Raw genomic sequence first — 26,960 nt, 5'->3', positions numbered from 1 at the left:
ATAAAAAACATTCAAAAAAATTTATATATAGCAAACATGGTAGATAAAATTTAGACATAAACAATCATAAAAGTATAAAAGCAAATATAAAAACTGAGCAAGGTAAAAATGGCCTAAGACAGATCAGGTGTATGCAATTCTAAACAGATGGGTTTTGAGTAGTGATTTAAAAGTGGTGAGACAGCGTGTGGTCCGCAGAGCAAGTGGAAGTGCATCCAAAGTCTCGGGGCAGAACAACTAAAGGCTCTGAGTCCCGTGGTAGTCAGGCGAGCAGGTGGAACTGACAGAAGGGAAGCTGAAGAAGAGCGGAGTGTACGAAGGGGTGAGCATGTATGGAGAAGATCGGATGGATATGGAAGAGCGAGGTTATGGAGCGCTTTGAAAGTGAGAAGCAGGATCTTGAAATTGACACGGAGGTGAACTGGGAGCCAATGGAGCTGTTTAAGAACAGGTGTTATATGTTCAGTGGATCCAGTTCTGGAAATAATACGAGCAGCTGTATTTTGAACCAACTGCAGTTTATGGAGGGATTTATGAGGTAGACCATAGAGAAGAGAATTACAGTAATCCAGACGAGATGTGACAAGAGCATTGACAAGTATGGCGGTACTGTGTGGTGTGAGTGAGGGACGAAAATGGTTAATATTACGGAGATGAAAGTAAGAAGACTGAGTGATATCATTTATATGTGCTGTGAAGGACAGAGTGCTATCAAGAACGACACCAAGACTCTTAACCTGAGGGGAGGATGTGACAACAGAGTTATCAATGGATAACGAAAGACTTCTGGTTGGAACTGTAGTCAGTTTTGATCCGGTGCCTATTAAAATGAATTCTGTTTTATTGCTATTAAGTTTAAGAAAGTTGTGCGTAAACCAGACCTTGATTTCACTTAAACAGTCAGAAATGGATGGAGGTGGGAGAGTAGCTGTGGGTTTGGAGGATAGGTAGAGCTGAGTGTCATCTGCGTAGCAGTGAAACTGGATGTTATGCTTCCTAAAAATATTACCTAGGGGTAGGAGATAGATGATAAAAAGTAAAGGACCCAGGACAGAGCCTTGGGGTACACCGGAATTAACTAGAGTAGATACTGATCTGTGAGGGAGTAATTGAATAAACTGTGAGCAGCCAGAGAGATAAGAAGTAAACCAGGCGAGTACTGTACCATTGATGCCAATAGATGCTAATCTGTGAAGGAGGATGCGGTGGGAGATAGTATCAAAAGCTGCTGTAAGATCAAGGAGAATGAGGATGGAGACGAGTCCAGAATCAGCTGCAAGCAGAAGATCATTGGTGATTTTTACTAGGGCTGTTTCTGTACTGTGACATGAACAGAAGCCGGACTGAAACTGTTCGTACAAGTTATTTCCAATTAGATGATGATGAACCTGTGTAGCCACTATCTTTTAAAGAATTTTTGCTAGGAAAGGGAGATTTGAAATTGGCCTGAAATTATTTAGATTGGAGGGATCTGAACCATTCTTTTTCAGTATTGGAGTTATTATTGCAGTTTTAAGAGAAGAAGGAACAGAACCAGATATAAGAGAGGAGTGTACGATATTAGCAATAAGTGGGGCAAGAGACGGGAATGAGAGTTTAACAAGATTAGTCGGCAGTGGATCAAGTTTACATGATGATGACTTTAACTTAGTAATTATGGAAGATAGCTGAGTTATTGTGAGAAGTTCAAAATTGGATAGAGAGGATGACAGCTGAGAAGGGCAGAAAATGCAGATAGAACAATTGACCATTTCACAGGACGAAGGCAATTGTTGATGGAGATTCTCAATCTTGGTGTAAAAAAAGTCCATAAATTTGTTGCAAACTGCAGCAGAGTGTCTATGTATGACAAAGGTATCTGGGGGTTTAACAATATTATGCAATGTAGAAAACAAAGTGTGAGTGTTTCCTTCAGCAGATTCAATAACAGAGGTGTAGTAAGCAGTTTTAGCATGATGAATAGCTTCTTTATAGTGTTGTATATGGCTGAGATACATGTCCTTATGAATAGTAAGTCCTGTTTTCCTGGAGAGACATTCTAGGCGGCGTCCAGTAGCTTTAAGTTGGCGAAGTTCAGATGAGTACCATGGCGCAGAGCGAGAGAAAGAAACATTTCGAGTTTTTTGGGGAGCCAAGGTATCTAAGAGGTTGATAAGTTCATTGTTATAGTGAGATACCAGGTCGTCTATGGAAGCTGAGGCATCAATGGTAGGTAAGTTATTAATGCCATGGGAAAGAGCTGATAGATCAATGCCCCTAATATTTCTAAAAGTAATTGAGCGGTTTTGTTCATTTTTGTACAGTGGGAGACTAGCATTGAATAAAACTAATTTATGGTCTGAAAAAGGCATGTCCAATACAGCACAGTTTTTAGGGGTGACACCGATACAGCAAACAAGATCCAAAATGTGTCCTTTGGAGTGTGTGGGAACGTCCATATATTGGTGTAAGCCAAAATTGTCCAGACAAGATATAAAATCTCCTGTGGCTGAATTTGATGTGTTGTCCATGTGGATGTTAAAATCGCCCAGCAGTAGTATATTTGGAGATAAGAGTAGGGTTTCAGCGAGAAAGTTAGAAAAATCAGTTAAAAAGTCAGAGTTGATTTTAGGTGGACGGTAAACAGCAACTAATACTGTGGGGGTTGGTCCATTAATTTGAATCAGCATGGATTCAAACGAGGAGTAGGCAGGAGCAGAAAGAGAGGTTACCTTGTACTTGCTGTTGTACAAGATCTCAAGGCCACCCCCACGTCCCGTCACACGAGGCTGGCAGGTGTAAACTAGTGATGGTGAGATGAAGCCTCGTGATGAGCTGAAGCTTTCCATCCAACTGGTCGACTCATGGTTCGAAGCATTGTGATGATTCATTTGCTCTACTGCGCCATCAAGTGGACGATTTAAGTAAATTGGCTCTGTGATTATAATGATGTGATGTGTAAACCTCTAAACTGAATAAATAGATTGTTTTCGTGGTTATTTATCCCGAATATTGTCTCAGTATGTCTGATACAAAAGAGAAAGTGGAAACTATCAGGACAGAGTTTTGGTATGATTGTGTAACTGTTAGGCCTGCCTATTGCCACTGATTTCTAGAATCGATTCGATCAGGGGGAATTTTGCCTCAGTCAGAAATATTATTATTCAGATCATGGATCAGTACATTTCTATATTTTTATATCTATAAAAAGAAAGCTGACACTTGCGAGACTTTATCAAAGGTGTGAGCATCACAGCAGATGCCTTTGTGTCAAAGCAGCTAAGGATAAAACAGAAATACGATTTATAAAAATATTCTGCAGCAGATCAAAAACGAAAGAAAACCATTCATCAACATATGAACATTACCTGATGCTGCTGAATGAAGCAAAGCAAAGTTACAGCGGTTTAGAGACACGGCTAAGCGTTTTGCAATTTTGCATAATTTTAAAAAGTTTAAATTTGTTCAGTAGCCTATTGAACAGCAGAAATTACTTACATCTTTTACTTACATCTTTTCGGATGTAAGTAAAAGGATAAAACAGCGGCTGACAGCGCTGTAAACAACGGTAGACTTGTGCGTAACAAGCAAGCGAATAATGAAGAAAACAGATTTTTAGATGGGAAACTGTTCTTGAAGTGTACTGAGAGAGAGAGCTGTGCATGAAGTGTGATTTTATCATGGTGGAAGCAAAACAGTAAAAGTCAGAGGGAATTCATGAAGATGTTTATGTGAAGCGTAGTTTGGATCTTCTTTTGCTGCTGGTTCAGTCAATACTGTTTGGAGAATATATAAAACCTGCAGCTTCAGAATCAGCGCAAAAAGACGTAAACACAAAGCGCGGACCCGCCGACACATGAGAATCAGTGAGCTGTCGGCTTTCAGCTCCGACCGTGTCCGTGTCGTCTGGTGAGAAAGGCGACATCTCGCTGACTCTGATCTGCGGGTCCGCGCTTTTTGTTCACGTCTTTGTGCAGAATCCGTGTACCTGCTGTCATTTACTGTTTAAGCTGTTTGGTGGTTGTTGAAAATTTTGTTAGGTTTAACCTGAGATTTTGGCATTTCGGGCAAAATACATTTATATTAAAAATCGATTCAGGATTTTAATTAAACAATATCACGAGAATCGATTTTAATCGATAATCAAAACCCGCCCCTATAACTGTGTAATCATGCTTATGTACATGTGGATAATGACACAAACTGTGTGGTGCTTCACTTTTAAATAAACTAAAATACATAAATCAGGTTATAGGACCTGTACTGTTGTTTATTTATATTATGGTACTTATCATTTGTGATATATATTACTGTGTGCATACTTTATTAGAAGAGAAAACAAATCTCTTCCTTGCAGGCTCCATCGAAGAAGAAATCCTCAAGTAACCAAAAACACAGTGCGATGGGGAAACAGCTGTGTTTTGCTGCCCATTTTATTTCGAATCTGGCGCGAACTGGCACATGACGGAATCAGTCACGTGGTACGGACTGCCCACGAGGCCTCGAACGTCACTGCATACATAATCAAAGCAAGCCTCGATACGCGCTTCACAAAAACGCCCCCGAGATTACCCGAAGCACGATTCGACGCTTCAACACACAGGACACATCACTAGTGTAAACAAATCCAGGCGGAGTGGTCAGGTTGAGCACCTTACCAGTAGTCATGATGTAATACCGGCTGTCCGAAGACAGCGCAGCGGCTAGCAGCTGATGCTGACAGCTGATGCTAACAGCTGGTGCTAACAGCTGTTGCTAACAGCTGACAGTAAATGTGTCCAAAGCACACCGGCAAATCAGGTCAGGCAGGGAAGCACAGAACAAAACAAACACACTTTTGTAACTATACTAAGCAGTAAGTATAGATTGTATACAGAGGGGAGCAGAGGCAGCCAAACGTGCCAGCTTCCACTCCTCCTCCGCTCAGGGCACAGGTAATGCAACACAGAAATGATGAAGAGGAGCAAAATTAAAGCCAAAGTCCAGCTCATACAGTTAGGTCCACAAGTCAAATAAGGGAAAATAAAATATTGGTTGGACGTGTAACATAGTTAAATAGAGTCAAAGTTAAATTCCGCTAAATGGTACATTGGCGCCACCTACTGTTGTAAAAGTCACCCTGCAGCATTCACAAAGGACAAGGGATTCTGGGTAATCCTCAGAATAATGGAGGATTCCCATGAGGTAAGGAATGCGCAAATGTAGTGGGGAAGAAAAATCATATTGCAGGTTGTTAAAATAATACAATCTGACCCGATTATTTTTTGTTGTTTATACATCATTTGTTGCGGGTCATTTCTCCAGTCTTTATGTTGAATTGAGTGCATGTTTATGTGAGATTTCTTTATTGGGAAGAGAGGAAAAAAAAATGGGAGCATAGTTAGCTAACTCTGTTGTTGCTTTCCCATTTAGATCTTGTGCTGATTGCCCACAACATTAAAAGAGAGCATTCTAACCATTGCCTTTTTGTTGTGAATGCAGACCAGAGAAGACACTACACAGAGGTCACAGACGCACCTGTCTGCACCCTTAATGCTCTCTGGTCGCTATGGTAATGTGTAAACATTTCTTTCAAAATAAGACACACAACTATAACACAGGAAAAGAACCAGGGAAACAAAGTTAACGATAAAAACCCTGATAACCATACCTGAGTGAAGTTGGCCCCCCCCACCTTCTTCAAATCCAACAAAAGTGGTGTCAAACGTTTGTGCTACGTTTGTGCTGGTTTGTGCTGCAAAAATTTTCGTTTGTGCTGCTATCATTTTAAAGATATTAATAAAAATTTCTAGAGGTCATCAGAGGTCAACCAGCCCCCCCACATTAATGGAATCAAACAAAACTGGTGTCAATCAACTGTGCTACGTTTGTGCTGGTTTGTGCTGCTAAAATTGTCGTTTGTGCTGCCTCTGTTTTAAAGATATTAATGAAAATGTAAAGGTCAAAAGGTCAACCAGCCCCCCCACATTACCCAAATCAAAGAAAAATGATGTCAAACATTTGTGCTACGTTTGTGCTGGTTTGTGCTGCAAAAATTTTTGTTTGTGCTGCTATCATTTCAAAAATATTAATAAAATAATGTCCTGATGCGTGCTCAATCATCTAGGGAAGTAAATTCCAAAAGATTGATTCTGTTCATCCGGACATTTTCAGTGGGAGAAACGTTTTGTCACTCATCCAGGTGACTTCTTCAGTCTCAGCTGACTGCAGGTTTCTCCAGCCTTATAAACAGTACATTTGCACAGTGAAGGAAACTAGCACCACTGAATGAACACTGTGCTGGGGGGTTAATTCCATGATTGTTAGTATGCAAATTCCTATGACCATTGATCAACGACTACTAATCAAAGACACAGATTCTCGAATGGCCATGAGTACCATTCACAGAGAGTTGGGGAATGGCTGCAATCACATCATTGTAAGATGGCGAAAGATGTACCCTTGGGCCCCCCCTTCTCGATTCAGAGATGGTCAGCATCCTGACAGCCTGATGGACGAAGCTGTTTCTCAGTCTGCGGGTTCTGGCCCGGAGGCTCTTCAGTATCCTTCCTGATGGCAGCAAACTGAAGAAGCTGTTGAAGGGATGAGTGGAGTCACCTGTAATGGAGAGGACCTTCTGGATGAGGCAGGCGCAGTAGATCTCCTGGGGAGGGAGGCAAGAGAGGTCCCCACAATCCTCTCCGCTGCTCTCACTACCCGTTGTCATTTTTTTCCTGCAGGACCCAGTGCAGGAGTCATACCACACAGTGATGCAGTTGGTGAGGATACTCTCAATGGTGCCTCTGTTGAGAAATTTAAAGCAGGCTTAGGATACAAAAAGATTTCCCAAGCCTTAAACATCCCACGGAGCACTGTTCAAACCATCATTCAGAAATGGAAGGAGTATGGCACAGCTGTAAACCTACCAAGACAAGGCCGTCCACCTAAACTCACAGGCCGAACCAGGAGAGCGCTGATCAGAAATGCAGCCAAGAGGCCCATGGTGACTCTGGACGAGCTGCAGAGATCTACAGCTCAGGTGGGGGAATCTGTCCATAGGACAACTATTAGTCGTGCACTTCACAAAGTTGGCCTTTATGGAAGAGTGGCAAGAAGAAAGCCATTGTTAACAGAAAACCATAAGAAGTCCCGTTTGCAGTTTGCCACAAGCCATGTGGGGGACACAGCAAACATGTGGAAGAATGTGCTCTGGTCAGATGAGACCAAAATGGAACTTTTTGGCCAAAAGGCAAAACGCTATGTGTGGCGGAAAACTAACACTGCACATCACTCTGAACACACCATCCCCACTGTCAAATATGGTGGTGGCAGCATCATGCTCTGGGGGTGCTTCTCTTCAGCAGGGACAGGGAAGCTGGTCAGAGTTGATGGGAAGATGGATGGAGCCAAATACAGGGCAATCTTGGAAGAAAACCTCTTGGAGTCTGCAAAAGGGGTCATTCAAATGTATCTGCACCTTTATCTTTAACTTTATCTGCACCAAGTCTGATCTTTTTGATCACTCAGATGATCTGAAAGCAACTTCAAATTCAAATATAAATCTGGGGGAAGAAACACTGACCAGCTACACATTCATAGGAGACTGAAGACACAAAATAAAATAAATGAAATAGTCAGTTGACCAGTCTGCTTATTTGAGGAACTGTTTCATATTAGATTTTTCATAAACTTCAGACATTTTAAGTACATTTGTAAATACACCGATAATGGAAACTTTGTGCTGATGAAGATGAAACAAAGGTGGACATTTCAGCAAACAATGATCCCAAACACAGCTGGTTTCAGAGAGAGAAAATAAAGCTGATAGAACGGCCATTGACCTGAATCCTCACAGTGTATAGAAGGAGCCCTGTTGATGTGGAGAAACATCTGAGCACATGTGATGTGCAAGCTAAGAGCATTTGAGCATCTCATGGTGGTTACCTCGGAGACTATCTGTCACAGCCACGCCCACAGTGCACAGAATACATGCGTACGACTAATTTGTCCACACAGGAGGCATCTTGATGATGTCATCATACACAAAGGCTTTTGTACAAAGTGTTAAACAAAGTGCAGCAAGTGTGTTCAAGACTTATTTCTCTTTATTACCCATAATCTATGGAAACGTGTGGTTTGATTACTTTGCATGTGTGGATTTGATGGGTTGTTGCCACATCTGGTGAGATTTTCATGTCAACAGAACCTTCTGAAATATATTTCTTTAGAAAATTGGTGACATTGGTGAAATTCGTCCAATACCCACTCTATTTAAACCCCATAACCACACTGGGTAGCAGCCTCACCACTACATGGTCACAGAGATTTCCAAAGTATGCACCTGTGTGGAACAGGAACATGACACAGAAATGTATTATTTAAATGGTCTGTTGGAAAATACATTCAAAGCATGGATGGAGAGATGTCCCCTAATCACAAACTGGGAAGGTGCAAAATCTCTTAGTGAAGGACTGAAAACATCTGTGCACAAGCACTTTGTGCCAATGGACTTGGAAAGCTTGGCTGAGGTTGGAATTTGACACACATGGAGTTGGAATGACAAAAGATGAAACTGAGAAAAAATATATGAAAACCGAAGCAAAAATCCTCCTAGCAGTGCGACAACACACACGTCACTAACATGAATCACTCTGGGAGAGACTTCCTGAAAAGGCAGATGTGGGGGCACATCTCCCACTCTTCCCTGCACAAACACATGCTCTTCAAAAACATGGAGAGCAGGTTGAAATTACAAATTGAAATGAACTGCTTCATTGTGATAGCAGAACCAACAGCTTCACTTTAATATCATGCGACAATTCTGTGTGATATCAGACTGTATTTTGGGGGGTAAAAAAAATAATGTGTCTATCTGATTAATAACCCCATTTCAACATGTGAAGTGACGTTTTTTCCCTTTGCTTTTGACTATTTGACATTTGTAAACATAATAAATAAAAATAGGCTAAAAATCTCTCTCTCTGGGAGTGTATAGACTATTTATTTTGTATGTTTTTGATCTTTGGGCGGCATTGTTTATTAGCAGGTAAAATAAAAACATGACACATATAAGATTATTCTGTTTGGTTATTATTTAGGAGGAGACAGTTCTTCCTCTCATTATGTTGCACACTTGTTCACTAACAAATCCCGCCAGTGATTCACTTCCTTATAAACCACCCAAGCAGTGATGTAGCCTACTGAATGAAGCTTTGGGCGTCACTGATCATGTGACTCTGGCCAGATGAACGAAGCCGCTGAAGCAGTTTGTTTTGTGACACATGCATTATATGTACACATCCAGTTTCACTTGGCTTGTGCCAAAAACTCAACTGCATCGTTTACAAAACCCAGTTCCAGTTGGTTTTTAACCCTGTCTGTTTTTGGACTTTTTTGCTAGAATATTTTCACCCTGTTCCAGTGTGTGGGCCCCCACCGTGTGTTTTTCACTTTTTGTTTATTTATTTACTTCTTTTGTTGTAAAAAGTCCGTTTCTGCATTACTTTCAACCAAAGGTGAGTATTTTCAGTTTTTAATCTGAGTTTGATTAAATTTTTTTGAACATATAATCATAGTGAGTGGATTTAAGGAGCAGTTGATTACAAAGGTATATGGCTGTGAGGCAGAGTGTTACCCTCCCCCTCTCAGCCACTCCCATCTCCCTGCACAAACACCACCTCTTCTTACTTTTCTCTGTTCTCAGTTCTCCATTACCCTGCACTCGCCTTACTCATGTTGCAGTCTGAGGAACGCAGTTCCAGTTTGTTTTTTACCATATCTGATTTTGGATACATTTGATTGCTTTTTTCCCACCTGTTTGTGTCATATCTCCCTCACCAGTCTTTTCCTGGATTACTTTCAACAACAGGTGAGCAGTTTGAACTTTTAATGTGAATCTAATATAATTGTCTCTGATTATATATGTGTAGCATATGGGTTAAATATTTTTGAATTTCGCCAAAACACCTTTTTTAATTAAATATTTCATTTTGCGTTTTAATCTCCTGCCTGTGTGTTTTGAGTCTGGGCGTGTTCGTGTGGTTGTGCGCTGCGGTGTGACGTAGGTGCGTGCCGGTCACAGCTCCTTTCAGCATGGCCGGAGATATGGGCTGTATCCCAATTCAGGGTCTGCAGCCTTGGAGGACCCGATCTTCGGGAGAAGGCCGGAAGTGTGAGGCTTGTGAAATGGGTCTAGCCTCTGTTGTGCTGCTCAGGTTGCCTAGAAACCATGATACTAACCGCTGGAAACGTTTCATACAGCACTGTTTACAGAAATGTCAACAGTAATTTAAAAATTTGTTAGTAAATAACAATTAGCTAATGTTGTTCTAATGTTGCTAATGTTGAGATTAAAGTCATCTCAGTTTGGTAATGTAAATATAATATGGCCAATATTATAGTTATTATATTAATCAATATTAGTTATTAGCAGTGTTGGGACTAACGCGTTATTAAGTAACGCGTTACAGTAACTACGTTATTATTGTGGTAACGAGCACGGTAACTAGTTATTATGCCAAAACCAGGAACGCGTTACTCGTTACTGGGATTTAGATAGGCTCGTTACTCGTTACTTCGTGTGGTGGCATCACGGAGGTTCTACAGATTCAGTAACATTAGCCAGCAGGTGGATGCAAGAAAAGGGAGGCAAGAGGAGAGACCCGAAGCGGCCGCCGGTCCGAGTGTCAGGTGAACTGAACTTCAGGTAAGAAGTTATGATCTGCAGTCTATCGGAGTCAGATATAAACCAAGTTTAGGTGGAGTTTATTTTCGGTATGCTGACTTTTTCGTACTGCGTGCAGCATGACGGAGTTTCTATACAGCTGGGTGGGTGCTATGTTACTGATGTTGAACTTTATTTTGTTCCCAAGGTTAATTATTAGAGTTGCCAACCGTCCCGTAAAAAACAGAATCATCTCGTTTTCAGAGAAAATATTACGCGTTTCGTACTGAGGTGAAAAGGAAGCAGTTTGTCCCGGACTTCAGCTAAAATGAAAAAGACACAAAGCTGAAGCTGCACAGCTGCCTCTTCTTCTCTCATTCTCTCCCGTTTCTACTTTAATCATGAAACTGATCAATAATCAGCTGATCGGCTTTTCTCTCTTGTTTGTTTATCGCCCACTTTGCAGCAGAAAGAGGAAAACAGCGGATGTCGCGTTAAACAACAGCAACACGTTTAAGCTTGATCAGCTGTTGTTAGAATTTATTTAATATTATTTTTTAGTATCAGCTGATGTTTGCTGGAGCCACAGCTGTAAAGCTGCTGGTCATGATGTCGGTTTGGATATGTGGTGAGAGGGAAACATGAAGATGAAACCAGGAGATGTTCTTACTGAATCATCAGAGCTGAACAGGTGATGGAGAAACAGGTTTACCTTTTAGGCGACATGAATGAGTTGAAGTTATGAACTGTTTCTGAGAGACAAATAACACCAGGATCCTTTTCTATGTAGCTGACAGCTGGTAACTGTGCAGGGGCGGGTCTAGCAAAGTGTTGCCAGGGGGCCAGGTAGGGCATTAACAGGGAAAGGGGGGGACAAGGAAATACTTTTCTTTATTATTCTCATTTAAAATGTCTCGCTTTTAAAAAAAATAATTATCTGAGTCTTACAACAAACAATTGATAGATTGATACATATATACCATCAGAACAGTGTACATCACTGTCACAACAGTGTTTATTTTCATTCAAAGGCTTTATGATTTTTCCTATAATGGCGGGCCGGTCTCTAGTCAAAATGCCCGGGCCGATTTTTTGTCCCAGTCCAGCTCTGGATGCAGCTCATCTGCAGTCTGGTGTTACCTACATCTTCCTATTCAGAAGGCAGAATTTCCGAGTTCTGAGTACAATCGAAAGCACCACGACTGCAGTTTTTGTGTTGGATGAAAAAAGCAGGCTAGAATCATGGCGGAGGTCAACGACGGTCCAGGCGTGGGATTTCTCTCGTGGAAATGTGCACATTATTTTTTCCTTTCTATTGGTAGGTGGCACAGTGCACTTGTAGCAAGTAAGCAAACTAGAAGACTCTGGCTGGGTATCCATTTACGGAAGCAACACATTAACAAGAGAAGTCTGAGTAAAACCAAAGTTACTTTCCCTAGTAACTAGTTACTTTGAAAGTAATGAGTAACTTGAAGTAACTGAGTTACTTTTTATAGAAGTAACTAGTAATGTAACTAGGTTACTGATTTAAAGTAACTTACCCAACACTGGTTATTACAGCAGTGAACCCGAGCTTCAGTAAAGATTCAAGTTGCAGTTATTTAGATTTCCTGTCACCATAAATCTTCACTTAAAGACAAGTATCTTTAACAGTCTATATATAGATGTATTATATATAAGAGACAAATATTGTCCGTGTAATATGTTGGCATTACTAAATTTGGCTCAATGCTTACATACAGTGGGGCAAAAAAGTATTTAGTCAGCCACCGATTGTGCAAGTGCCCCCACCTAAAATGATGACAGAGGCCAGTAATTTGCACCAGAGGTACACGTCAACTGTGAGAGACAGAATGTGAAAAAAAAAATCCATGAATGCACATGGTAGGATTTGTAAAGAATTTATCCATAAATCAGGGTGGCAATGTGTATTGTCAGTGTTGGGAAGGTTACTTTTAAAATGTATTCCACTACAGAATACTGAATACATGCCCCAAAATGTATTCTGTAACGTATTCCGTTACGTTACTCAATGAGAGTAATGTATTCTGAATACTTTGGAATACTTAATATATTATCATGGTTTTTACAACTACGTGAATGTACTATTGCTGTGATTTATTACTGTTACTGAAGGTCCGCGGCTCCGAACCGTAGTAAAGGGACCTCGGGCTAATACGGTGGGTTCGTGTCGGGCTCGTAGCCAAAAAATAGCTTTACTTTGTTGTCTGGGTCAACTTTGCTTGCGGGAGACAGAGAGAGGCGTTGAAAGGCTGCTCCAACGGAACTTATTGTTTCCGGAGGAAAACAATCGAGTACAATCGAGTCTCCCGTTTTTGCTCCGTGACAGCTCGGACTTTTCCTTTCTCTCCCTCCCTCGCTCACAGACACATAACGGGTATGGTAGTCCATTCTCGCTGCAGCACGGACTACACTGCCCATCAGGCTACATTCTTTAGGGCCATGCCTGTAGCATTCTGTCTATTAGGTTAGCACAACAACAACAACAAAAAGACGCTCTCTCACCCAGGAAACACGCAGAGAGAGCGTCACACTGTAACCATGGCAACCGTAACGCTGCCGCCTGGAATAACAGAACAGCTGTCAAACAAACCCAAACAGTCCTGACCCGCGAGAATATGAAACAGGAAAGTACCGCCGTGTAATCCATTTATTTCAACAAAGTAACTGTATTCTAAATACCACCTTTTTAAATGGTAACTGTAACGGAATACAGTTACTCATATTTTGTATTCTAAATACGTAACGGCGGTACATGTATTCCATTACTCCCAAACACTGGCTATAGTACTAGCATGCTAAGTTTGCCTGGTTGCTAGCGGCTGGTAAAAGAAATCACTGCAGTAGTTTTTTTAACAGGCGACACGCACAGATCACAGACCTGTATTTGTATGTGTTGCAGGTACGGAGATGTTTTTTTATGTTCTGGAAATGTAGTTTTTCATTGATTCCCTTTGTGGTACAGGGTTGTATTGCCTTGTTGGATGACGTTTATTAATATGATTGTATTTGAGTTTAAGGTTTAAATTATATGCACCAAAATGTCGGGTCCTGGTTGTTGTGTTTTATTTGATTGTCTGATTGTTTTTGTATTATTTTGTGTGTTGTTCTTATAAGTTGTTTTGGATGATTTTCCAGTGGTATATTATTTTATGTCATTTTTTTAATGCTTTTTGTTGTTTTTTGAGAGTTATTGTGGAGTTAATACTGCTGTAGGTCACAGCTCCTTTCATCATGGCCAGAAGAGAGGTGTCCTAGCAGGCACGTGACACACACAGATCACAGACCTTATTTTTATGTGTTGCAGATGTTGCAGTAAAGAGCCCAAAGATCTGGTGCTGTCTCCTGCTTCTTATTCACACGCCATTGCACGTGTCGACAGGTGTAACACACACAAACGGGTTACATATGCATTTGAGGAGAAGCTGATAACAAAGATCTAGTCTGGTTAAATATTACAGTTTATCTTTCAGTTTCATTTCTTGGTCATGGATGATTTTGTAAGAAACAAACTGATTGAATGGCAGCTAAATGAGTTGGAGGAACGATTTGAAGGTAAATTATTATTACTAATTCTTGATAAACAAAGATCTTAATATTAATCGAATCAGTAAACTCTGAAACAGAAACTCTGTTGATATGATTTTGCTGTACAACTGTTGAGATTTTTGCACGTCTAGAAGAGAAGTGCTTTTCTGTAGCATCTTCTACATTGTCAAGTCATCACAGACATTTTATCACACAAAGGCGCAGTGGCATTTAAAATAAATAGACATACTTATTTCACTTTTTTTTCATAAGGTGGATTTCTGCAGCAGTTTTAAATTTTGCACCTCTCCATAACTGAGATTTAATATTTAATTACAGCTAACAAAATTACAGAGGAAAGCCTTTTCTGTCTTACTGAAAATGACATCACTGAGCTAATCCGTTTAGTTGGTCCAAGGGCAAGATTCAGATGCAGACTTGAGCAGTTAAAGGTAAGTCTGGTCAATATTTTTACATTTGGTCTTAAAAATCTCACATATATAAATATGGAGGAGCAGGAGAGTCACATGCATGAAGAAAACTAAACTATTTTGTGGTTTAATAATAAATTGTGCAACAAAACAAACATTAGTAAATTTATTTCCAAAGTTATGTTTTATCTTTTTTTTAGGCCCAAAATGTGTCATTGGATACTATCTGTAATAAATGGGAATTTCTGCAATATAAATTAAATTAAAAATGTTTAAAGAAAAAAACAAAGAAAGCTTTATTGTTACAATAAATTAGTAAATTCTGTGACAAAATTATACAAAATTATCACGACAAAGAGAGCCTAATCCAAATTAGATAATATGTGTGCAAAGAAAGCAAAAAGTGATTTTGTTAGATTGACATCAACACTGCACTAGTAATCTGACATTTGTAATTTGACATTTGTTTATTTCTGTGTTGATATAATCATAAAGGCTACAGACCAGCTTGAAGGGCTTCTACACACCAGCTCTACAAGCATGACATTAGCCAATGATCATTCATTTCATTACTAAAACTGAATTGCCAATTGCATTGCCAAACTGAATTGACAAATATGGGCTCAAAATGTGGTCATAAATATTTTTTACTTGTAAATCAGGATTTGTATGTGTAAAAAGAATTTGTGTGTGTGTAAAAAAAGATTTGTGTGACCCTATTTTTCTTCCTTTCATCTGATTGGTCATGTCATGTCAATCACAAATGTAACAATCCAATCAGAGAACAGGTGGGTTTGGCTGTCGGAGGGGCAATTTATTTATTGACAGTTTTATTTTTAATTTTTTTTGTGAAATACATTTTTGTATGAAGTATTTGTTAATTAATATAACAATAATATGACAATATAAGTAATTTACTCTTTTTATTTTCTATGAACTTTGCTGAAGTCAATCAAACATTATTTTTTGACATTAGCAATGTATAAATAAATAAAAGAATTAGGAAATTAATTTGCAAATACATTTACTAAATATGTTATATTGCACATTTAATTAAAGCACAAAATGCTTCATTTCAATGCGCGTGACTCTTCTGGCCCTCATATATTATTGCATACGGATGATTTTCTGTTTCTGAGATTATGTCTTTATGACAACAATAGAATTTACTAGAATCATATCAGCCATTTACAGTTCTGGATTTTCATTTTGCTAGAATGAACAAAACAAAAGACAAGAAACACCTGAACTTTCTGCTCAGGTAAGTTAAAAGGTTTAATTCTGATTGACTATTATTTTTATCAGCAGTCATACTTTCACTGTTTGCTCAAAATTGGTTCCGGTCAGAATTATGTTGATTTTTAAGATGCCTTTATTCTTCATGTACTTGCCCATTTTCTGTATTTAACTTTCAAGGGTTAATAATTCTAATCTCAGATGATATATATGTATATATATGATATATATAATAAATTTACATTTCACTGCGTGGATTGTGGATTGTGATTGTGTTCAGACATAAGTTCTTAAAAATGTGCTTAAATGATGCCTGTGTGAAGTCTCTCATTTCTTTGCAATTTTTTAAAACCCCCCTAATCCATTTTAATTTCCAGGCTTCACTACCTAGGAGTTCAAAAGGTGAGACACATATTTATTATTTATGATAATTATCTTTAAAGACAGAAATAATTTTCTTTTGACCAAATACCTCCACTGAGAGAGACAACAAACCTAACTTTTCATGTCTTGAAAAAACATACAGGAAAAAGACAATCAGATCTTCACGGGGAGTCCAGCGAAAGGCAACCACCAACTAAAAGACAGCGTGACTCAGGTATTTACATTTGTTTCCAAAGAATGGCAGTTTCACTGTAAGGTAAAACTTTTCTTCTATAGTGTGTGTCTGATGCTAAATCACACACACACTTTTGCATTGGTTTGTTGGTGTCTGAGGTACAATAAAATACTATTTAGATCATGTACTGATGTACTCCTGTTTTTCAATATCAGTGTATCACATTAAACATTAAACTGGTTCCTGCTAAGCACTTCTTTACTCTCACAGCGAAAGAAACAAGAATATTATCTGAAGTGAAAGACATAATGAAAGAAGTCAAGGACCATATAAATGACAAAGAACAGCTTGGTGCTTTTATAAAGTGAGTATTAAGGGTTCCTCATTCTGTTAAACAACAGGAAAGACGTTTTACTTTAGGATCATTTATACAGAGATCCTGATCTCTTTTTTTAAGACCATTTTGTTGAAAGAAAGTCACACACACAAGATAAAAACAATAAAAAGCATTCACTCCAAACAACTGTTCACCGTACCGTGCATTGTACCAGAGACTTTCCCTGAGCAAACCTAGCCATTGCAATTTTTGTATCTGTATAATCTGTGGAAGCATTTTTAATTTTAAAGTACTGGGAAAAAATACTTTACATTTCTTTATCGAGTTGTTCACAAAGTGATGGGTTTCTAATTTTGCATGCATTTCATTGTTGAATAAATTAAGCCACGTTTAAACTCTTGTTCAACAGGAATAAAATCAGTGATTTGGAAACTGACAAAAGAGAGCTGGTTGGTGTTTTTGGACGAACTGGGGCTGGAAAGAGCTCATTAATCAATGCCATCATTAATGAGATGAATCTTTTGCCTACTGGAACTATCAGTGCATGCACCACAGTCATGATAAAGGTGGAGGCTAACACTTCCAGCTCAAAGTATGAGGCACAAATTGAGTTCATTAAAAAAGAGGTACAATAAAATATTAATGTTTATTTTCACAGTATATGTATTTACATATATAATTATAATAATTAGAATTCCTAGTTAATCTGAGAAGATTGATTTTTTCTTTTGATCTTGTTTTAGGAGTGGGAGGATGAATTATGGTCACTGAAAACTCTAAAGGAAGCTGATGATGACTATTGGGACCTGGATGAAAAGCTGTCAGCCCTGTATGGAGAAGAAAGGAAAGACAAATCCCCTGAAACCCTCATGGAACCAAAGTATTTCAAAAATATTCCAGAATTTTTGGAGTCCACGAAGAAATCTTTGGAATGTGAAACAGTAAGACCAGAAACTCCTATGCTTTCTTATTTAAAGTATTCATGTCTTGGGTTTGCAAAGACTGACATTTGCATAATTTACTGTCAGCTTACTCTTCAGAAATTGGACGGATTTAACTGCAAGTTCAGCAGAATTTAAATAATTGAGAAAACTTTTATTCATCAAAACTCCAAATCCATAAAATAACAACCAGAAGTACCAGAGCTGGTTCTAGTTCTTTTTTTTTTAAGGATTTGAAACAAACCAAAAAATCATGTTATGGATGGATGATATGATAAAAGCTTTCAAAAAGCTTTTCATGCCAAAGATGTCAGGAGTAGCTCCTGAGGCTAACAGTGTGCATATGGCTGTACACATTAGCCTATGCTGCAATTTGGGTTTCCCGGCATAATTTACTGATGTAATTGTAACTTTTAGTAATATTGTATAGGTTACATTGGTCACTAGAAGCTATTGTTGCTCTTCAGTCATATTTTATGTTGCTTCTTTAATTCAATTTGTAAAACCCTTTCAGTGATCATACATGTTTTGCATTAAAGTTATTTTATTTATTGCAGGCTCAAGAGCTATTTCAAAGACTTCGTATGTACACAAAGCAGGAAGATGGAAAAAGCGCACAGCAGTGGTTTTGGCCACTAGTGAAATGTGTGACTGTCAGGGTGCCAAACAATGACCTCCTCCAGCATGTTACACTTGTGGACCTTCCTGGAAATGGTGATCGTAACAAGAGCAGGAACGAAATGTGGAAACAGGTAATGTATTCACATCCACTGCGTCTTGCTTTCTCCTGTGTTGTTTGAATATCTTTTGTCTTCATTATTGATAACTGACATTGATCATTTTCCTTTCAGATTGTTGGAGATTGCTCCACTGTGTGGATTGTGGCTGAAATTACTCGAGCAGCATCAGAAACTGAAGCCTGGGAGATCCTGAAAAGTGGCCTGATTGGAAATGGTGGTCAGTGTCAGCAAATCCACTTTATCTGCACCAAGTCTGATCCTGCAGATGATCGGTAAGTGAATTACCAAACCATATACAGTAGTTCTGGACATAGTGGAAAAAGTACTCAATAACTGATATCAAATAAATGTTAAAGACACATAATGTTATCAACCCTAAGATGACAAGGATGAATGTTTTCTCTTTAACCTGTGTCTGTGAGCAGCTGGTTAAAGATAGATCTCATTTACTCCCTGTTTAATTTCACCAACCACACCAAAATCTCCACACATGTAGAGCAAGTTGTTGGGATGCTCACAGTTTTCAAACTGCATCTATATCACCTTCACTTGCCATTTTGTGAGCGCTGTACAAAGCACTTTTCTCACATGGAAGACAAAAAGAAAAGGGTCCGGTTTCTCATGTCGCACATCCCTCATGTTAATGTAATTTGTGGACTGGTTTGTCTGTGTCTCACCATAGTCTGGGCCCCACCTGTGAGGTAATCCTCATCACAGGCTTGCCTACACTTTATTAGCTTGTTATGTGTCTCACTGAGCGGTTTAGTGGGTAAACTGCTGCTGTTTCCGCGGGAGCCCATGGTGTATCAGTGTAACGCAGCAGTAGTAGCCAATCAAATTGCAGCTTTTAGCCAATGAAAAAAAACCTGATTGTTTACACGGAACCGTCAGAGCACAGATTCGACACCTGGTGGGAACGAAGCTTGTGTTACATTGTCTAAATTTAACCTGTCTGTAAGTTACACCTGTCAGTGCGTTGTGTTCTGGCGTGTAAGCAAGAGGCAGGAGACAGTACTGGGTCTTTGGGCTCTTTATTGCACAGCTGCAACACAGAAATACAGGTCTGATCTGTGTGTGTCACGTGCCTGCCAGGACACCTCTCCTGACAAAGGAAAACAGTGCATGCTGTTAAATATATTGCAGCGATTCCTTTCACCTGCCACCAGTGACCAGGCTAACTCAGCATGCTAATATTACAGCTGGGTTCTCGGCTAAACCTCATTAAAAACTTAAATTAGTGAATCTCGCCTTCCACAAAACTTGCACTGAAAAAGTCTCTTAACAACAGATAAAAATGCGGCGGTTCAACTATTTTCGCATTGCAGCTTGTAATCTTCACAAACTTTAATTAGCTGAGAGCAGCATGGAAGTGACTTACAACTGCAATGTCAAACATGGGTTTTATGTATTACTTTTTCAGTGATTACAGGGCAAAATCAATTAAACTCAGTCAAAATTATTTCAACTTAATTTAGATCACTTCAGACTAATTTTCCAAATATACGTAAAACTTTTATCTGCTGACGTTAAGTTTATTTATCTTTGGGTAATAGTCACAGTCTGGCTTGTATCAGTAAAAGCACCACTGTGTTGTGGACCAATGAGAGCTAGTCATCTCTAGGACTTCCCCATGACATACAGCAAGAGCTGCAGGCCCTGGGTTGTCACAGACTTTTTTATTGTTCTAGCAGTTTTTCCGTTGTGAATGGCACAGGTTCATATGGGGCAGAGCTATGTGAGGTTTGAGACACACAGAAGTCTGCAGGAAAGAAAATGATGTTGGCCCCCAACCAGTAAAGTGACATGAGTAGAATAAGAACTATTACCATGAATAAAATCGTAAAGCATAGAAAAGGTGAGGAAGAACAGAAAGCAAGATTCATCAGAAGGTAAAAAGAAAGCGGGAGTACAGGACCTAAAGTGGTCGGTCCTTTTAATATGCTGATCTTGTTGAGACGTCTTTTTGAAGTGGTAAAGGTTTTTAATGGTATGTTGCACTCCACATTCAAATCCACTCAGCTATTTTCTTGATATGTTGCTATATGTTTAAGCCATATGTTGAATCTAGTTTCCTTTTCTGTCCATTTAAGAGTTACAAAAAACAAGAAAGCCAAGGAAAAAGTGATGAAGGAATTCCACACACTGAACAAGACTCTGAGTGTGAGTTTTACAGTCGTTGGAATAGGAATAGTTTACTGTAATAACGAGCCAAAGCTTCATTAAAATTAAAACCCATTATTTCAGGAGCAGTTCAGCGGTAAAGATTTCGAAGTGTTCACAGTGAGTGCTCAAGAGGTCCTAAAAAGAAAACGTGTAAAAGAAGACGACAATGGTAGGTAATAAGCATGTCAGAATATTTTGTGATTAAAAGAAAAAAATCTTGTTCAGTGAATGTCTTGTTTTATTTTTACTTTACTTAAATCAGGAAGGAGTTGCTAGATTAAATCACATTTATTTACAGAAATACCCAAACTTCAAGACATCTTGCAAAATCTCAACGAGTGCCACTCTGAGACAGATATCTATGTGAATGGAGCTTATGGGATTCTGTCTTTGATTGAAGGTGCCAGGGGCAGAAATGAGGTAACATCAAGTTATCTATGTGGACAAATATATTTATGATCATAAGCTGACCTCCCAGCCCATTGTTCCTTCAGTGGGCTGGTTTCAGTCATGCAAATGTAGTGTTAATAAGATTTGGGGAAACCTGCAGTCAGCTGAGACTGAAGAAGTTACTTGGATGAGTGACGAAACATTTCTCCCATAAAGCGTCCAGATGAACAGAATTTACCTGGCTGATTGAGCATGCATCAAGAGATAATAATGACAAATTTAAAACTCGAAATGTTTGCACAACTCTGACAACTAAGAAAAGTTTTATTATCAAGATGTCTTGAGAAGCACTGACAGACAAAATTTAAAAATAATGAATAAAAAACAGATTTATAGTATTTATTGTATTTATAGTATTACTGCTTTAAAATAAAATATATATACCTTTTAATTTCAGGGTGTTGGAAAAGCAGATGGTGTATGTAAAGTCCTTGAGAAAAACATGACAGAACAACTGGATCAAGTGAAAAAAGCAGTTGAAAAAGCGATCAAGGATTTTGAACAATGTCTTACAGAAGGGGTTAAAAATTCCCAAACCTCTGAAGAAAAGCTGAAAACCTTTTTGGACTGTGATGTATGTCTCAGAATTATAATTAATGTGAAAGCAACAGATTCTTCACTTAATGAGCATGTGTTTAGAAATGGTTTCTTGATTTGTTTCAGGAAAACACTATTGTTTTCAAACAATTACAGGCTGTGGTTAGGAAAAACGGCATCCACAAACCAAAATACGGGGAAGAAATAAATCTCAACACAATGTTGGCTTCCTGCTTGACTGACAGCATTGATAAAAATTTCAGAAAGACCTTCCCGTAAGAATAACATTTAATTCTGTACCATATAATCACATGATACCTAAAACATACCTAAAACAAACTTGTCAATGCTGCTGTCATGAAATTTTTTTTTTCAGAAATGATGTTAAAGGCAGATATTTCGATGGAGTCATCAGCAGATTTTCACTTGACACAAAACCGTTGATTCCAGAGAACCTAGATGTCAAACTGCAGCTGATATTTCTCCAGACAGAGGTAAAACCAATCAGCTTTATCAGTGCATTAGCAGCAGAATTTACCTAAAACAGTCATTTTTAACAGATCCATATTTCGTGTGTCTAAGGAGGAAAGAATTAAGGCAAAACTCAACAAAATAATCCTAAAGAAGAAGAAAATAATCTACAACAGTCTAACAGAGACAATTGTGAAAAGCATGCAAAAGGGCTATGATGGTAAGAAGATGGTCAACTGTCACAATGATAAATCACAACTGTATTAAAAAAAAGAAAACATTTTGACAACGTTTTGTGTCTTCTTGTAGATGCAAAGAAAATTTCAGGAAAAGATGCACTGGAAAACATGAGGAACACTCTTGAGACACATGTATCCTCAAATAGGAACATGTATGAGGACGCAAAAAAGACCATGTTGGAGAAGATGGATAAACTGAAGGTTGGTCATGTTGTGTTGCATCCTTCTTCATTCATCATGGTTTATATATCTGAGGGCTTTTGCTCAGTCAGGGCATTCTCTAATCATTACTGAGGTGGCTGTTTACATTTGTATTTGTCAGTATTACAAAGATTTAGTCTTCTACGATGAGATGAAATTAACTGTCTAAATCAAACTGGCCACAATAACTCTAAACATACATGTACACACTAATTCAGATGTTTACGTTGTTTTTAATCTAAATTAGACGACCATCTGCAAAGAACTGAAGGAAACCATGGAACACTCCATTAAACTCTCATTCAAGGCTGATGTTTGCCCTCTCCCAGGTAAAGGGAATATAGGCTATGAAAATAAATAATTTATGTTGAACAATGTAGGGCTGGGCGATATGGCCTAAAATTCATATCGCGATATAATTTGAAGCACGTACAGTAACGATATATATAGCGATATATTCTTTTCTTCTGTATAACGTATTTTCCACACTATAAAGCACACTTAAAATCCTTTAATTTTCTCAAAAATCGAGAGTGTGCCTTATGCATGAATTCTGGTTGTGCTTACTGACCTCGAACCGATTTGGGCGTGCAGAAATCTGTTAAAAAATGTTTTAGTACAACGTTGGTAAACCGCACTGCTTGATGGATTGTCAGAGCATTACGGCTGCCATAGTGAGGAGCGTCGCGGAGTAATCTGGGTCCAAAACTCCGACCCCTTCAGGTCCCAAAGTCAAATGAACACAGAGTTAAAAACAGTCTAAATTCTTTAATCTTTAATAAAATCATCAGCGTTGCTGCTTTACCAGGTGTAACAATTAAGTTTAACATCCAGGCATCCATGAAAACAGAAGTTATTAAAGTTAACGGATTTAGAAGTTAACAGGAAGTTAGCTCGCTAGTTTCCACCTAAAGATGACATACCATGTTCTGACTGACAGATTTATGAAACTAATTAAAACGTACAGCTCTGCTACCACTTCCAACATAAATGAAGACAGAAAACTAAACAGCAGTGGTGTTTGTAGGGTTACTGAAGTTGGACTACCTGGTATATAATGTTGTGCTACGTGATTGCTAGCGACACAGCTATGTTAGCATAACATTAGCACAGTGAAGCTGGAGGGTGAACGCCAACTTTTTTTCCACTCGATAAAAGTCATTAATGAATCAATGTTACCGAAGTGGAGGAAGCGCAGTTTTTGGCTTTCCCCATATTTCAAAAGTGCTTCATCTTTTTGCTATGACTGTCGGCATATTTTGCAGATTATAATGGTTTTAGCCGCTGCGATGCTTTTGACCAAAACAGGCGCAGCTTGATGACATCGTCAACATGCGCTATGGTGGTAGAGCGGTATAGTAAATATCTCTACCGTTGGCCAAATTTATATCGTTTCTATCGTATATCGTTTATATCGCCCACCCCTAGAACAATGCTAAAGAATGTTTTTACTTATTTTATTGTTTTTTTGTAGATGTTTCAAAGCATCTTAAAACTGTGCAGCGATATCATGATGAAGTTTAAAAGAGAGAGAGAGAAATGCCAGCACAGTAAACGGGTAAATATTTAAATGTTATTGCATGTCACGGGATTATTATTGTTAACCATTTTGTGCTAAATTACTTTAACAGTTCTAGATTCCTGAGAAATCTTAAAGGGATCGGCGGAGGGTTATTGAGCTTATATATATATATATATATATGTATATATATATATATATATATATATATATATATATGTATATATATATATATATATATATATATATATATATATATATATATATATATATATATATATATACATATATGAGCTTTTAGCTGAGATTCTGAAAAGACTTGATGTCAGGGAGGGTTAAACTGCAGGTCACCCCCTTTGCCCCCGGTACTGGGGACCTTGGGGCTCAAGATGAACCCTCTGGGGTCCAGGGTATAATTAGCTGTTTTTGACTACTTTTGATTTTATCTCTATATTTCACCTTTAAAAACTGTGTACTTTGCCTTGTTTGGTATCATCCTTTTCAGCACAACCTCATGTGCCTGAATTTACAGTCATGTTTTCATTTTTGACAGACTGTATTAACACAGTTGTTCTAAATTCAGAGAAAAAGCATAAAATCAGAGTAGAAAAAGTTAAATTTTCTATTGTAACAACAGCAAACATGTTTAACAAATAATTTTCATAACTTGAATTGCAAATATAAATTGTAAATTTTATTCTAAAATTTAAGATTCTAAAAATGCAGCTGAGGCCTCAGGCGTTTTTTATATAACCATTTCAAACTATTTACAGAACAATCAGGTGTTCTGCATCAAATATGAAGGCACACAAATGATTTGTGCCACTGCACAGCACAGGCATAAACCCCGCAGGTCTGACATTGTGAGGCTTATGACTCCTCCTGTTTTCCCACAGCGTTTACACTTCAGTCTGCTTTTGGTGGCTTTTTTGCAGCAACTGTGACACTTAATAGTAGATCTGGCACACAAAACAAAACAACAACTACACTAACAATATACTGCAAACACGCTAAACGTCACAAATCTCTCACATCTCAAAACTCTCTCTCTGTCTCTCTTTAGCTTGCTCCTTTTCACTGCTGTCACTCCTAAAACTTCTAAACTTCTAAAACTTTTCCTAAACAACCAAATGCCATGTTGCCACATCATGTTTTGATTGGTTGACTTGGTACTTTTTTTTTTTTTTGCTCACAAGCAGAGAGTACTTTCTAGCAGTGTCCTTAGAAAACAGTTTTTACAGCTTTTTCCCGCAGTAATTAACACAGTATTATTCAGAAAACAAAGATCATCTGTATTTTTATGCTAACTCTGGTTTTATGTGGCCTATTAACACAGTTTAAAAACTGGTATATAGTTTGAAGTCTGCCCTTTACACACAAGTTGAACGGTCGCTAAGTCGCTGCATCTCGTTGCTGTGTCATCTTAAATTGATCATGTGATTTGGACACGCCAGGATGTCCGTCGACCCCAGAGGGCTAAACACCAGTACCCTAAAAATCCCAATAATCCACTTATGAAAAATTGATTATATTCCTATATTGTATGAGAAATTATTCTGTTTGTCTGACAATGCTGACAATCACAGTTCATTTATTCATTTCTGCTTTTTTTCCATAAGTTGTTTGTATTTTAATTTTAGTTAACCAAAATATTCACATCTAGTTTTAGTTAACTGTAATATTGTTAGCAACCTGCCCAGGGTGTACTCTGCCACTTGCCTGACAGCTGGGAAAGGCTCCAGTGACCCAGACTTGGGTAAGTGTAAGTAAAATGGATGGATATTTAAATATGAATTCCTCCCAGGGGTGTCACCAGGCTCTAAACAAAAAAGGCCAGCAGTGTATTCAAATCCCTCTTTTTTTCCTTCTTGGTTTCGTTAATTATTTGTAGACCCGAGTGAAACAGAAAATTAGAAAGAGAAATACAGAGGTAGAAGATCTACAATGTTGTTGTTTTTAATTTTAGGGGTCTAAACACTATGATATCCAGAACTTTCTCTTTAAATTTTAATGATTCTATTGATGTTATTCTTTCTTTTACATATTTTGATGTGTTATAGTAAATTTTAATATTTTAATTGCACCTGTTTAACCTTCAATCATTTAGGTATATATTTGTCAGTTTTATCCTTGAAACTTATACAGTGGAGCCCCCACTTACGGAATTAATTAATTCCGTAAGTGGGGGCCTTTTGTCTTTTGTAAATCGAAAATTTTCGTAATTCGAAGCACCCATTGCGCCTTTTGAATGAACGATAGGCTAATTGCTAACTGCAACAACAATACGTCGTTCAAGTGGAACAGCGAAGCGCAAGTACGAAAGCCAAGGGGTTGTCACATGATTCGGAAGGCATTGTGGACATTGTAGGCTCAGCCAATCAGAGCCAGCGGATTTCGTTACACGGGCATTTTGCAGAAATATTGCTGTTCAGTGCCTTCGTGACTTGAATTTTTCGTTAAATGGGGTATTCGTAAGTCGGGGTTCCACTGTATAGCACATCACTTATGTATACCGTTTTACTTACATTTCTAACATAAATGTTATGTACTGCAAAAAAAGATTTCTTTGGTTGTCATGTGATTAATAAAGCAGCAGCAGACAACAAACCTTGTTCTTGTCTATTTCTGAGCCTAAAACTAACTAGCCTGGCAAAAAGTATTTTGCAGCAGTGCAGTAGTTTGTAACATACAAGAAAACTATGAACTGTGAAGCTTGAACCACAAACCATTTATCAACAGGATGTTAAATGATTGTGGATGTCATTGATCAGGCTTCCTCTGAGGCGTTGTTGCCTGGGTGACAGGTTACAGGTCATCTACAATCCTCCAGTCACATCTGTTATCAGCAGCTCTCTTCTATAATCTGTGCACTTGGTAACCAAAATGTCTGGCCTGAAAAATACGCCCCAAGGATCTGTTGACTTTTAAGGCCAGATTAACCTTGAATAACCTTTTGTGTGATATTT

At 38.4% G+C, this 26,960-nt stretch overlaps 1 protein-coding gene across 1 annotated transcript; it reads left to right on the top strand.

The window, feature by feature from the left end:
- Positions 1–9,629: 9,629 nt before the first annotated feature.
- LOC102060416 (nuclear GTPase SLIP-GC-like) lies at positions 9,630–24,135 on the top strand. Its single transcript, XM_025904244.1, has 22 exons — positions 9,630–9,826; positions 13,950–14,024; positions 14,116–14,197; positions 14,510–14,622; positions 15,818–15,862; positions 16,215–16,239; positions 16,364–16,435; positions 16,667–16,760; positions 17,143–17,359; positions 17,477–17,674; positions 18,232–18,426; positions 18,526–18,686; positions 20,505–20,574; positions 20,659–20,746; positions 20,876–20,997; positions 21,425–21,601; positions 21,691–21,839; positions 21,941–22,058; positions 22,147–22,255; positions 22,345–22,475; positions 22,723–22,804; positions 23,950–24,135. The coding sequence occupies exons 3-22, from the start codon at positions 14,131–14,133 to the stop codon at positions 23,997–23,999; spliced, it is 2,283 nt and encodes a 760-aa protein (XP_025760029.1). The 5' UTR covers positions 9,630–9,826; positions 13,950–14,024; positions 14,116–14,130; the 3' UTR covers positions 24,000–24,135.
- Positions 24,136–26,960: the final 2,825 nt, after the last annotated feature.

This window comes from Oreochromis niloticus, unplaced genomic scaffold (genome assembly GCF_001858045.2).
Source record: "Oreochromis niloticus isolate F11D_XX unplaced genomic scaffold, O_niloticus_UMD_NMBU tig00000606_pilon, whole genome shotgun sequence".
NCBI lineage: Eukaryota > Metazoa > Chordata > Actinopteri > Cichliformes > Cichlidae > Oreochromis > Oreochromis niloticus.
Note: the sequence above shows the minus strand (reverse complement) of the source record. Positions and strands in the feature narration are given on the sequence as shown.

What these genes read in the sequence shown, in the direction of transcription:
- LOC102060416 (XM_025904244.1), top strand. Translation starts at nt 14,131, where the DNA reads ATGGATGATTTTGTAAGAAACAAACTGATTGAATGGCAGCTAAATGAG. An exon ending in TCTGATCCTGCAGATGATCG is followed by an intron (nt 18,687 to 20,504) that starts GTAAGTGAATTA and finishes TGTCCATTTAAG; the next exon opens with AGTTACAAAAAACAAGAAAG. An exon ending in CACTGAACAAGACTCTGAGT is followed by an intron (nt 20,575 to 20,658) that starts GTGAGTTTTACA and finishes CCATTATTTCAG; the next exon opens with GAGCAGTTCAGCGGTAAAGA.